The sequence below is a fragment of the Canis lupus genome, chromosome 2 (genome assembly GCF_048164855.1).
Source record: "Canis lupus baileyi chromosome 2, mCanLup2.hap1, whole genome shotgun sequence".
Classification (NCBI taxonomy): domain Eukaryota; kingdom Metazoa; phylum Chordata; class Mammalia; order Carnivora; family Canidae; genus Canis; species Canis lupus.
In genome coordinates, this window is record NC_132839.1 from 73,281,870 (window position 1) to 73,295,646 (window position 13,777).

Genomic DNA, 13,777 nt, shown 5'->3' on the forward strand with positions numbered 1-13,777 from the left:
CTCTTTGCAGCAGGCTTTTGCTAGAGCACCAAGGATAATCAAAGGGCTCACACAGCATCAAACACAGTTACTGGTTTCAAAACCTGAGTATTGGGCTTCCTTCCCCTTTGCAAGCCACTCACTCAGAGATTCCTACAGGTTGTCCAGCTCTTTCTCCCTGCTCTCATTAACCTTCATTTCTTCTATTCTCCCCTAAATACCCAACCATTTCATATGTAGAGTCATTGAACTGTTCTCCTCCTCCGCTTCTCTGAAAAGAACTCTGATGCCACCCAGTGAGCCCTTTCCACCCCTAATATGTGCATCTTCATGGATGCCATGATGACTGAGTGCTCTGGTATCCAACCCCTTGGAATTATTTTAAAGTACTTCATATTCTCAGAGCCTTGAGAAAGTTAGTGAAAGCTTTGCACCCTTTTACATAATATGGAAACATACAAATAACTTGGGGTGTATTTTCAGGAGGTTTAGAAGCCCATGGATCTGCCCCCCTACCCCGCCCGGGGCCGTGGACTCTTGGTCAAACCCCCTGAAGTAGTCTGAGGAGATGGAGCCTGCTCTTCTGAAGAGGACAGAGCCTCATCTACTCTTCCCGTAGGCCCTGTTGTCTCTCTCAACCCCCAGCCACTGAGGTGTGTCCATAGTCCTGCTTATATAGAAAACAGGATTGAAAAAAAAAAAAAAAAGAAAGAAAGAAAACAGGATTGACTGGCTGGCTGTCGATGGCATTCCCCCAGACCCAACACATTTGACAAGGACCAAAGACCTTGAGGAAATAGTGGCTACGTTTTCTCAACCAGCTCTTTTGAGCCAGACCTTGTAAAGGCACTTAACATAGGCCATCCCAATCATGCCAGTATCCCCAGGAGGTCCATAACATTGTCCTCACTATAACAAACATGGAAACTGAGGCTCACCAAGATTTAGTCACTTGGCTCAGATCACCCACTTTGAGATTTGTTACTTGGAACTCTGGGTTCTAACTGGTATGCTCATGCCCCTCCCCTGTATACCATGTACCTTACTCATCTAGTTCATGTCAGTGGAGCTGCGTGACCTTTGGTGTCATAGCCGAATGATTTCATCCTTCCAGTTTTTTTTATTTTTCATTTTTTAAAAAGATTTATTCATGTATTTTAGAGCAAGAAAGAGGGAGAGACAAAGGGAGAAGGGGGGAGTGAATCTCCAGCAGACTCCCTACTGAGCACGGAGCCTGATGTGGGTCTTGGTCCCATGACTGAGATCATGACCTGAACCAATATCAAGAGTTGGATGTTTACATGGTTGAGCCACCAAGGCACCCCCTTCTACTTTTTTTTTTAAAGATTTTATTTATTTATTCATGAAAGACACAGAGAGAGAGGCAGAGACACAGGCAGAGGGAGAAGCAGGCTCCACGCAGGGAGCCCAACATGGGACTCGATCCTGGGTCTCCAGGATCACACCCCAGGCTGAAGGCAGCGCCAAACCGCTGGGCCACCAGGGCTGCCCCCCTTCTAGTTTTGTAAACTATTACACAGAGCAGAACCTTTGGTCTCTTTGGCTCATTGATGTGTTTCTAGAACCTGGCTTACAGTAGGTGTCAGCAAATGTTTGTTAACTGAATGAATCCATCCATTCTACAAAGCTCAGCTCTATCCACATCCCTCAGGTAGCTGTCCAGGGGCACCTGGGTGGCTCTGTCCATTAATCATCTGACTTCAGCTCAGGTCATGATCTCAAGGTCCTGGGGTCAAACCCTTCAGCAGGCTCTGTGCTCAGCTGAAAGTCTGCTTCTCTCTCTGCCCCTCCCCTGACTCATGCTCTCTCAATAAATAAAATGTTAAAAAAAAAAAAATGTCTAAAATGCCCTCTAAGTTAAAAACAAAAAACAAAAAACAAGACAACTGCCCTTCCATGAGCAACAAACGTGTGTGTCTCCATGTCCCCTTATTTCACATTGCCATGGTATAGATTCCCACGAGAGTGGAGTTGTGTCTGACTCATTTCTCTCTGTCTCCAGGAACTATTGGGCATTCAATAAATGCGTATTGACTTGAATACACAGTTGTTATTGTAATGCAGGGTAATTAGGCTTAAATGTAAGTCACTCCCATAAATGAGTGTTAACTAGGATTACATGTATAATACTAGACAAAATTGTAGCTTTTCTCCATGAACATTTTTAGTTTTTTAAATATCTATAATTTAGTGTTGCTGTTGACTCTAGTATCATTTCCCTCTTTGTCATTGCTCCTCACTAGTCAGAGAGCACTGACCTCCACTGGTATTGAGGGTGCTGCTTTGTGGATGCGAGCTCATCCAAGCACCCTGTTCCTTGGTGCCAAGCACAGAGTCCGGCCCCTCCTCTCCAACAGCTGCCGTCTTGTCTTTCCGCTCCCCTGTCCCTTTCCCACCGAATAGTCCTGGGATAGGCCGCACAGTCGTCTGCCAGCATATTCTCATCTGGTTTGTCTTCATTAAAGCTCAGGGTGAGAGAAACAGACCACCTCCGAGAGAACACAGAACAAAATGAGAGGGCCTCTTGGATCCCGAAAGAGAAGAAAGGGAACATTTGCTACGGGCATGCAACATGCCAGCCACTTCCCCTTTCTTATTTCCTTTGATTTTCCTGGAAGCTCTGTGAGCCTGTATGACCACGACTTTTCACCTGAGAAAACTTAGATTCATGGAGGCTGAGCACCCATTGATGGGAATGTAGGACTTTCAACCCAGGACCATCTGGCAGTAGAGACCAAGGCTTTGTGCAGTGTTCTGTCCCCCTCTGTGTGTGTTTGGAAATGGTTGTCCCCAGGTGTATGTCTCTATTAATACAGTACTCAAGAGAAAAGGAAGTTGAAACACGACATGTTTCTAACCAAGATATGACAACTTGATTCCAGCACGGAGAAGGAGAACAGATGGGAGGGAAGAAGCCTCAGGCCAAGAGCTACGTGCCTTCTAATTCCGCCACAATGCTCATTCCCCTAATGCCAGTGATGCATAACAGGAGCAGCAACAAACTCTGCCCATTTAATCCTCACAACATGTGACAGGCTGTTGGGGGACTGGGATTTTTAGTGTCAGATGAAGAAACTGAGGCACAGAAGGGCACCTGGGTGGCTTAGTGGTTGTGCATCTGCCTTTGGCTCAGGTTGTGATCCCGGGGTCCTGGGATTAAGTCCCGCATCAGGCTCTCTGTGGGGAGCCTGCTTCTCCCTCTGCCTGTGTCTCTGCCTCTCTCTGTGTGTCTCTCATAAATAAATTAATGAAATCTTTAAAAAAGAAACAAACAAACAAACTGAGGCACAGGAATTTTAACTAACTTGTTCACAATCACGGATAGTCAGTGGTAGTCTTGGGATTTCCACCCACATTTTACTTTCAGGACCACTCTTAGGGACAGTACCACTTTGGGTAGGAAAGGGGCCTTCTGTCTGTGGCAGTGGTTCCCCAAAGTGTGGCCCCCAGACTTCAACTTCACCCAGAGTCTGTTAGAAATGCAAGTTCTCTTGCCGATTCCCTACTCAGACCTGCTGAATCAGAAACTATGCAGACAGCGGCCAGTGTTGTGTGTTTGAGCAAAGCCCCTCATGATCCCCAGTACACCTCCACATGCAAGCGTTGGCTGTAATCCGTTAAACTAGAGAAATCTTTAAAACCCACACATAGGAAAGAATTAAAACCTATCGATAATAGACAAACGTTTACGGAGTTCTCCCTATATTCCAGGGAGGAAACTAAACACTTTACCTGCATTGTCTCATTTAGTCCCAACAACAGTGCTATAAGCTATAGGTACTATTATTATTCCCATCTTACAGATGAAGAAACTGACACTTTGGGACCAGAAGTGACTTCCCCAAAGTTGTGACTTAAGTCCACATTCATCTGATGACACGGTCTGTTCCCTGAACCACTCGTTTTTGCCCTTTTGATAAAGAACTATTGAAAAATGAACATCTGGGCTCCTGCCTAACTGGCTTGATTGGTGAAGCATGTGACTCTTGATCTTGGGGTTGTGAGTTCAAGCTTGACACTGAATGTAGAGATTACTTTAAAATCTTGAGTGGCACCTGGGTGGTTCAGTCAATTAAGTGTCTGCCTTCAGCTCAGACCGTGATTCTGAGGTCCTGGGATGTTGGACTCCCTGCTCAGCGTGGAGTCCGCTTCTCCCTTTCCCTCTGCCAGCCATTCCCCCCTGCTTGTGCTCTCTGTCTCTCTCTGTCAAATAAATGAATAAAATCTTGAAGAAAAAAAAAGAAAAACAAACACCAATGTTAGTTTTTTCTTTAAATTTTGAAAAAATATATATATAAGTAAGGTTGATTAAATATTTGGTTTTTTGGATCGAATATTTTGGGCTCTTCGTATACTCTGAAACAAATGTTTATTCCCAGAGCTGATTGCACCAAACATCATTTTATCTGAGCTAAGGAAAAGTGGTGGTGATGGTTGTTAACCTTCCTTGCCACACAGGGGCAGCACCTAACAGTGCAGGTTGCTCTTTGCAGCTTAGTTCTTTGGGAGGATGAATTCGCTCCCTGGTGGAGCTGTTATTTCCCTTACACCTGTTTCTCTTACTCCGGCCATGGGGACCAGTGGTGAAGGTTTATAGATCAGAAACTAAATTACAACAGCAACAAAACAGCACAAGGAAAACCACTTAAATTCACTGTAATAATAGAGTTAGGGCTCTTGTTTTCTTTTTATCATCATGACAAACAATATATTTCATGTACCGTTTGCATTTCTTAGCCAAGAAAAATACTGTGAATTTTAGTGAGCTTGTTTAAATTGAAATCCATTTATTCTTGAACTCAAGGGACAAAAGGCAGCCAATATTCTTTTTTACCTTCCGTATTGTTAATAAATTCTTTTGAGTATTTACAGGCTGTAGGGTTTTGTAGCAGGCAATTAAAGAGAGTGGGAAAAATGTGTTCCTGGCTTCTTGTTTGAAGGGCATATGACCATCCCACGTTGTTTTACGGCTCACCTCTGCCGGGATCACTGGATGCTCTCCTGATAGCAGCCTCTGTTGATCCGGAACCCTGTTTCCATTTGGGCATATCATAGGATCCCATCCAAACCTCAATTTCCACTCCAGAGGCTGCATTCACTGGAATTTGAGCAAAATGAGTCTAGTAATTTATTATCAAAACTGGGACCCTTTTGAGAGTAAAAGGAGCCCCTCAGTAATTTTGTTAGAACAACAAAACATGAATCAGAACTGTCCTGGGGACAATTGAAATGTGTGGCCACACTAACTACAAATCATATCCTTTCATTTTTCTCCTTTTGATGACTTCAGCCAAGATTTATTGTAGCACTCCGTTCATTTGCTCTTTCCATTCAACAAATGTTCATGGAGTGTTCTTTCCACTTTTATAAATGAAAAAAGATTGGGATTTTATAAATCACTTGGCCAGATCACAGTACTAGTAAATCAGAGCTAAGATTTTAACCCAGGCTGTCCCTGCTCTGGGCAGTATATACACTCAAAATTCTAGTGCTATTGCTAACTGTTCTTGAGCCTTTCTGTGGATGTAGTCCCATCTGACACTGTCCCTCCAGGAAAATTTCAGGCATATAGAGTGGTTAAGAGTAGGAGCGCAGGGGTGCCTGGGTGGCTCAGTGGTTGAGCGTCTGCCTTTGGCTCAGGTCCTGATCCCTTGGGTCCTGGGATCAAGTCCCACATCAGGCTCCCCACAGGGAGCCTGTTTCTCCCTCTGCCTGTGTCTCTGCCTCTCTCTCTGTGTCTCTCATGAATAAACAAATAAAATTTTAAAAAAAGAAAAAGAAGAAAGAATGAAAAGAAAGAAAGAAAGAGAAGAAAGAAAGAAAGAAAGAAAGAAAGAAAGAAAGAAAGAAAGAAAGAAAGAAAGAAAGAAGAAAGAAAAAAATGGGAGCCCAGCTGTCAGGCTGCCTGGGTTTGACTTCTGGCTGGGTTCAACCTATGTACTAGCCTTGTGCTTCATCCTGTTTCCTCACCTATAAAATAGGTACAGTTAACTTAGTATTGACTTAAAAGGGTTGAAATAAGGAGTAAATGAATTAATACCTTTGGCTTTTGAACAATGATTGTGATTGGGTGCAGTCACCAATGACCAGTGTGTTGTGTCAGATGATACAACTCTCTTGTGCTTGTTTTCTGCTATTTAAGTAGGTTGGGATGATATAAATGTTCTCCAACCTGGGAGAGTTTCCATTTTGTTTTCGACACAGGAGGATAGCACTAGAGGTGTGTGACACTGTGATTTATTAGGAAAATATGTATTTGGTTGTTGAGATATATTTCTCATATGTTTGGTTGTCTTTGGGTCCTGGCTCACAGCTCCTAAAACCCTTGGACTTTCTAAGGGCTGACAGTGATTAAGGGTCTTTTGTTAGGTTAATGATGTGACTTTTGAAGAGCACCTAAAGCTGGAGGGCTGGTCTCCAGGGGAGCCAACAGGGGTTGAACTTCCATTCCCACCCCTGGGCCCCTGGGGTGCAGGAAGAAGGCTGGAGATTGAGTTCCATCACCAATGACCAATGATTTAATCAACCGTGCCCTTGTAATGAAGCCTTCATACAAACTCTAAAAGACAGTGAACCCATGCACACTGGGGAGAATAGGGTGCCTGGAATGAGTGTGGAAGCTAGTAAGTAAAATGTTTCTGAGTTCTGTGAGCAGCTCTAGCAAATTAATAGAATCCAAAGAGCAAGTTGTTGGAAAACTCCAGTCTATAACCTGGGCTTGTGACTGGCATCTGAAGTGGTGGGGCTGGGGAGACAGTCTTCTAGAACTGGCCCCTTAACCTGTGGAATCTGATGCTGTCTACAGGTAGTGTCAGAATGGGTTGAACTGTAGGACACCCAGCTGGCATCTGAGAACTGCGTGTTGGCGTGTGGGGAAAACCTCCACGCACTTCCATTGGTGGAGGTGGAAAAGCTGAGATTTTCATTAGCAGGTGGGATAGAAAGAGGACAGAATGGCAGGCTGGGGTGTGGTGCTATTGTTTTACTACTGGGGGGCCGTGTGGGGAACCCACAAGGAGGGAGGTTAGTGAGCTACACGGGGCTTCCTGCAGCAAGGGGTACATATGGCCAGAGCCCCTGCAAGCTGTGAAATGGGGGGAAGGCACGCTGTGGGGCAACCCTGTGTCGGATCTGACGTACCCACGGGGAGAAACTCAGTTCTGTCTCTGAGCTAAGGAAGCAGAGCTATAGGAGGTGCTTGCACCAAGGCTGCCCCTCAGCCCTTGTGCCCGTGGGCATCCTCTTCACCTTTGACTAGGTTCCCTGCGGTGGATCAGAGGCACAGATGAAATGTAAGGGCATCTCCCAGAAACTTCCCTCGGGACACGGAGTGCTGAGCAGTTTTGCAGAGGTCACAGGGACCTGGGCTTTTGGTTTATTTGTAGAAGGCATCCTATCCACCATCAGCTCAGGGCTGCTGTTCTGGCCCCAGTGGTTAGTCAGACACCTCGCCACTGCCTCTCCTCTAGGACGTGAGGGTGCTCTTTGCTTAAATGGATTGTCCTTGGGACTTTGGTGGGTTGTTTTTTTTCCCCTGAGAAAATGTGGTTAGCAATTCAGGCAGGAGGTGTCCGGTCAAGGTGTGGGGGTGAGACAGGGAAAGTTGACCTGAAATGAATATGGTCACTTAGGGAGTTTGTAGCATTTCATTTTCTTAGGGGCGAGTCCTGTTCCCCAGCCTTGGTTCTTGAGTTTGGCCAAGAAGGAATTCAGAGCCAGACTTAGGCAGGCAAGCATGTAATAGTGATCGGAGCCAAAGTGCACCCCAGGTGGGATAGCAGGCAGGTGCAGATGTGGCAACTGCGTGGAGGCGTCAGGGCTTTCTTATTTCTAATACTTGCATGGGTTATGAGGTCATAGGGAGAGCCATCTCTGACCAAGGTGGCCTCCTGTCCCCGAAGGGCCTCCTCCCTTCAATAGGGAAGGGGAATTTGGGGCCCTCTATGGTCCTTGTTGGAACGGCCATAGCAGCCATCCCCTGCAAGGGTTGGGGTGAGGAGGAAGGCCAAAACCTCAGTGTAAATGGAGCTGGAGGCTATCTTAGGGCAGCAGTTATAGGAAAGAACGTCTGTGTGTTCCCAGGGTTTTGCCCCACTGTTTGCATTCTGGAGATGGTTGGCAGTTTCCACCTTTTTTCAACAATCAAGCAGTCCTGCTCAATGCTCATTATCTAGCTAACTGCCTCCGCGGTCCATCTGATTATAAAGTTCACTCTGAAAACTTTGCAAGATACTCTTTGAGAGCCAGCCTGCTGGCTCCCGCAGAAACTCGGCCCCTTGTCTGCCCTGCCTGTGCTGGGAAGGAAGGTAGGTGGCTTCAGCTGTTGCACTGCTTGGGAGGGATCCCCCTTCGTCCCCCTTCCAGCCACCTGGCCTCCCTGACAATTGGCAGCAAGCAGATCTGTAGCTGAATTAGCCCTCACATGTCTCATGAGTTTCCTTTTTATAGATCTTTGAATTTTCTTGTTGCAACATGGATATAATACTTTTTTATATTTTGAGACAATTGAATAACTGAACTTTAGAAAGGAAGACAAGAAGTGTGATCTCAAAGTATCTCAAAGGGATAAAAGAATAAGAGCATTGTGTGCTTTAAGGTATCTCGCGAGCTCGTGTGTTGTGCAGGTTTTCAGGATTTGGTGCTAAGTATAGTTGCTGTAGGACCTGAGACTGTTTATCATGAAAGCACATTTTCCCCCATTTTCTCTCATTTCTGGGTACTGGAGAATACATTTTGCTTCATCATTATTAGTAACAAGTGCCTAGGGGATCCCTGGGTGGCTCAGCGGTTTAGCGCTTGCCTTCAGCCCAGGGCGTGATCCTGGAGACCTGGGATCGAGTCCCACATCGGGCTCCCCACATGGAGCCTGCTTCTCCCTCTGCCTGTGTCTCTACCTCTCTCTCTCTCTCTCTCTGTCTCTCATGAATAAATAAAATAAAATCTTTAAAAAAAAAAAAAAGAAACAAGTGCCTAATGCATATTTAATTCTTTCTCTCTTCCATTGTTTTTTTCTGGGTGTTTAACAAAGTAGCAGATCTCGTGGGTGTTGCATTTCTTACTGTTTAAGAAAAATGCCTTATCATAGATAAAGGAGCTTAAAAATCCTTATACTCATTAGCCCTATAATTGTACCTGTAGTAAGCTACTCCTAGAAAAAAATCTGCGCACACATACAGAAAAGTAGGCAAGAAGATACTTATCACTACATTTTTTTAATAGCAAAAAGCAGTCACAATTGAACTTTCCGGCAGTAGAAGATGCATTTGCTGAATTTGGTGACTGGACATTATGTAGTAATTGAAGATACATTAGGCATTCCTTGCAGGGGATTTTGGTAAATTGGTGGAGATTGGCTGTGACCAATGCATGCTTTCATGGCCTGTGCTTTGTCTTCCAGTGTTTCGCTGTGCGCTCTCTGGGATGGGTAGAAATGGCAGAGGAAGACCTCGCTCCTGGTAAAAGCAGCGTTGCTGTCAACAACTGCATCAGGCAGCTTTCTTACTGCAAAAACGACATCCGAGATACAGTCGGCATCTGGGGAGAGGTGAGTAACATGTGGAAATAATTGATGGCAGGCTTGCTTTTGCTCTGCTGTGCTTCATGAAACCCTAGGGCTCTGCGAGGTGCGATACTGAGGGCATTTATCAGGAGCATCTTCCCACAAAGACAGGTAGTCTGGGCATGACGTACGCTTTGATTTATCTGTTAGCTTTGCCAGATCCCAGTGAGGACTGGGCCCTGGGAGAGAACATTTGTCTGTGTCTACATGACAGGGTCTGACCACGTATCCCCAAGTCCCAGGGGATGTATGGATGGGTGCTAGGGCCCAGAAACCCCTAACCCGTATGCAAAACAGGGCACACCATTATATAAGAAGGAAAGGAGATGCTCTCTGAAAGTATGTTCTCAAAGGGGAATGTGACCCCTACACATACACACAGAAGTGGTGGTGTCCCTGTAGTCTGAAAATTGACACATTATCCTGTTATAACACAATCTGCTTTATTTATAATCTGAAAATCAATATTCTACCTGAGTTTTTAGAATGGATACCTAGATGTTACTTCTCACTTTGAACAAAGTAATTCTGTTTTGGATTGTCAGTCGACATCATTTCAGAAAGGAAAGTAATAAGTAAAAATACCAAATTAGTATAAAAATCATATCAAGCAGGAAAAGCCATATTCCTGCCATGTTCTGAGACCTGTAGAACGGGTATATCGGGAGTGCCTTTTTTTTTTTTTTTTTAATTTATTTATGATAGTCACAGAGAGAGAGAGAGAGGCAGAGACACTGGCAGAGGGAGAAGCAGGCTCCATGCACCGAGAGCCCGACGTGGGATTCGATCCCGGGTCTCCAGGATCGCGCCCTGGGCCAAAGGCAGGCCAAACCGCTGCGCCACCCAGGGATCCCGGGAGTGTCTTGACATAGTGCTTGCTGTATAATCCACTACTCTCGAACCATGCCCAGCTCATACAGAACATTGGCAACTCTTTGATGGGGTCTCTTTTGCTTGGACCTCCTGGAAACATTGTCAGAATGTCAGGGCTTCCCATGGAGGAGTCTATATACCTTAGAATAAGACCGATCTGCATTGCCATCCGGACTTTTAGATATCCAGCATGGGGAGAAAAAAGGAAGAATTTTCTCCCTTCCATAAAAGGACATTTGTTTGGTATTTGCCTTTACCATGCTTTCACTGCATTACTTCCCACTTCCCACCCAAATACCCAGACATGTCTTTCCCACTGGATTACCTACCTGCCATCCCTCTTCTTCAGCCAAAATGCCATTCCACTAAAAGAACAAATCTCAGCTAGGATCTAGAAGAAAGGTTGGCATAATTTATAGTAATGTGTGAATGACTGATGAATACCACCGACTACTTGCCACCAGGTACTTAGAAGAGCTTAGTAAGATTCTAAAGGAATCTCCAATTCTCAGGATACCTACAGGAGAGAGAGCTTTGGATGGGGATAGAGATGAGGGGGCAGCCTGCCTGAAAATATGCTGTGTCTTCCCACATAGTTTGCCTCACTAAGCCATTCCTATTTTTTTTCTCAATTCTGTGTGCTTCTGAACAATAAATTCTTCAGGAAGTGTTTCTAGTTCAGAGTGTATAAAGTGTAGCTTAATCCTTAGGGTTATGAGCTTTTTGCCATGCCTTACATCATACGGCACAACTCCTTAAATGTTTGTTGAGTGGCAAATGGAAAATAAAGTCATGACTGTCAGATGAATGTCTCATCCTTGGATGACAGCTGCATAAGCATCACTATTTTGGTAACAAAAACCAATTAGCAAGATTTTACAGTGGTCAGTCAGGAGCTGCTGTGTGTGGGTGAGGAAACCGAAAGGATGTGCCTGGGAAGATGTGTGTGTGCTGAGTGACTCAGCAGAAGCCACGGGGTATTTTCATTCAGTGACACTCCAGGTTCAACCAGCCATTCTCATTGTAGACTACCAGCTGAGAGTTGTCATTGGTTCTGTCCAACGATGCAAAAATGGTCAGTAGAGTTAACCAATGAAGACAGTCTCTGGGGAGGACCAGCAGGGGTTTCAAAGCTGAGTTAGCTCAAAGGAAATGCAATATCCTCCTCAGTGAGGGGGATCAGGCCTCTCCATGGATGGCATCCCATAAAGCATTAAAACAAAGGCCTTCAGAGTCTGTTAGCATCTGCAAAGTGGTTGCCGTGAGGCAGCTGCACAGAGGTAGGGTGGCAGTGACCACGTGGGAGTTATACTGGGGGTCACTTACAAGCGGGTCTGGCTGGAGATCTCTTAGGCTGCAACCAGTGCTTCATTCCTGGGGGAAGGGCAGAGAGAACAGACAAGGCACCAGCACATTTATCCCAAAGCACATCACTGCTTGGCACCCGCAGGACCTGGGACCCCTCTCTCTCATTCCCAGCTCTCCGGGGCTCGGCAATCTTGCCTCTCCTGAAGACCACCAAGTGGCTGGCCTAAGCTAAGGTCACCCTGTGTGTTGGTATTATGATAGTGCCTGTATGGCTAAACGTGTCCCATCTTCTGGGTCAGACCTGGAGCAAGTTGCCTAACTGTGAAGCCTCAGTTTCCCTATCTGCTAATTGGAGATAATAACAAACCAAGCTCTCAGGGCACATTGGAAAGATCACAGGGAAACTGAGGCTGCTCATTGCTTGTGTTGCTCCCGTCTCCCCACATATGTTGGCTCTTTGGCAGCAAGAACATAGACTATTCAACTTTATTCCCCTTGCAGTTCTTCAGGCATAATTTGAGAAATTATTAAACATTGGCCGTGCACTAAGGAACGTATCTCCTTTCTTCCGGCCTTAGTTCATGATCTGAGATGTGATCAGGTCCTATGAATGTTAGCTGTTGTGGTACCAAGAGATGTCACAAATGCACCTGCTATTTGTAAGCCAGATCACCTAGATGTGAAGTGCTATAAACACTGAGAAGGGTTGGGATGGTCATGGTCGTTGGAAGGCCATCTGGAGCATGCCTGGTAGGGTCTAAGTAGAGAGGAAGGGACAGAGAGAGACGAGTTATGAGAATGACGGACATGATGTTAGTGAAAGACCAGGTTCTCCAGGGATGCTCCTGTGATAGTCTTTGTTCTCAGAGTGAGTCAGGATTCAGAATTGTAAATAATTAAAAATAGGAGTTGACTAGAAGGCAGGCGAGGGACACATTTAGGAGGATGTGGAGAGGGTGAGAAAAATTGGGTGTGTGCGAGGAGTATGAAAAATTTATGCACATTTTAGTCAAGAGAGGATGTTGCTCTCTTAGGAAAACAAATTACGTCCCAAAGGGTGGCTTCTTTTGTTGGTTGAAACAGTGTCCCTAGATAGCCACACACATCATGAAGTGCAGCTTCCTGAGAAAGATAGCATGTTTTCTCATTGAATCGCAGGGTAAGGACATGTACCTGATCCTGGAGAATGACACGCTCAGCCTGGTGGACCCCATGGACCGCAGCGTGCTCCACTCGCAGCCCATTGCCAGCATCCGTGTGTGGGGCGTGGGCCGTGACAATGGCCGGTGAGTACCCTGGGGTGGCGCCACCATGGGTCACTTTAGGACCTGCCCCTGTGTTACCTTCAGAGGTAAAACTATGGCCTCACAATTGTTACCCTTTACTGAACATCCTTAGGAATGTAAGAAATGTGAAAAATGTAAAAAATTAAAGCCACATCTCTCTCCTTACCTCCTAAACCCTCCACACTACTTCCCTTTCTGGTTTCTGTATGTCAGACGTTCTGTGAGCTCTGGATCCTGTTTTTGAGTTCTGTGTATTTCTCCCCCTGCTCATTTTCCTCATCCCAGTTGCCAGCTCACCCAGGCTCTCTGGACCCCTGCCCCTTTATTTTTCCCTCTTCTCTGCAGTCTGGGTTGATCTCAGCCATTTCAGAAGCCCTCCTAGTGGTGTTTCCTTCTTAGTGGGCTTGCTCAAAGAGAGAGGTTGTACCACAAGCTTTAGATCATTGAATCATGGTGATTGGGAGCTTCTGGGGTTTGTGGTTGGCTTAACTTTGTTAACATTTGAAATGCGTGGTCACATCAGAATTCCATTGAATGTATGCTTTTCTGAAATTCTAGTGAAAATGTGTTATTTACAGCAAGTATTTCTTAGATGTGTTGTGAGTTGTTAGTTCTCCAGGATGACTGTAAATAAGGAAGTTCAAATACATATCTATTCTAAACGATAAAGTGGCACTTATTTCAGACATCATACTTGGATACTATTGCTTAGTAATTGGGCTACATTAAATGTTTCACTCTTACATTATCG

At 45.3% G+C, this 13,777-nt stretch overlaps 1 protein-coding gene across 16 annotated transcripts in view; it reads left to right on the plus strand.

Annotated features, from left to right (window-relative positions):
- APBB2 (amyloid beta precursor protein binding family B member 2) overlaps window positions 1-13,777 on the plus strand; it is a 375,292-nt gene that overhangs the window by 291,765 nt on the left and 69,750 nt on the right. For all 16 annotated transcript variants that reach the window (XM_072806715.1, XM_072806752.1, XM_072806682.1 and 13 more), the window contains 2 exons: window positions 9,398-9,544; window positions 12,899-13,026. In XM_072806715.1, coding sequence (XP_072662816.1) covers window positions 9,398-9,544; window positions 12,899-13,026 — 275 coding nt within the window. The remainder of the gene's footprint in view (window positions 1-9,397; window positions 9,545-12,898; window positions 13,027-13,777) is intronic.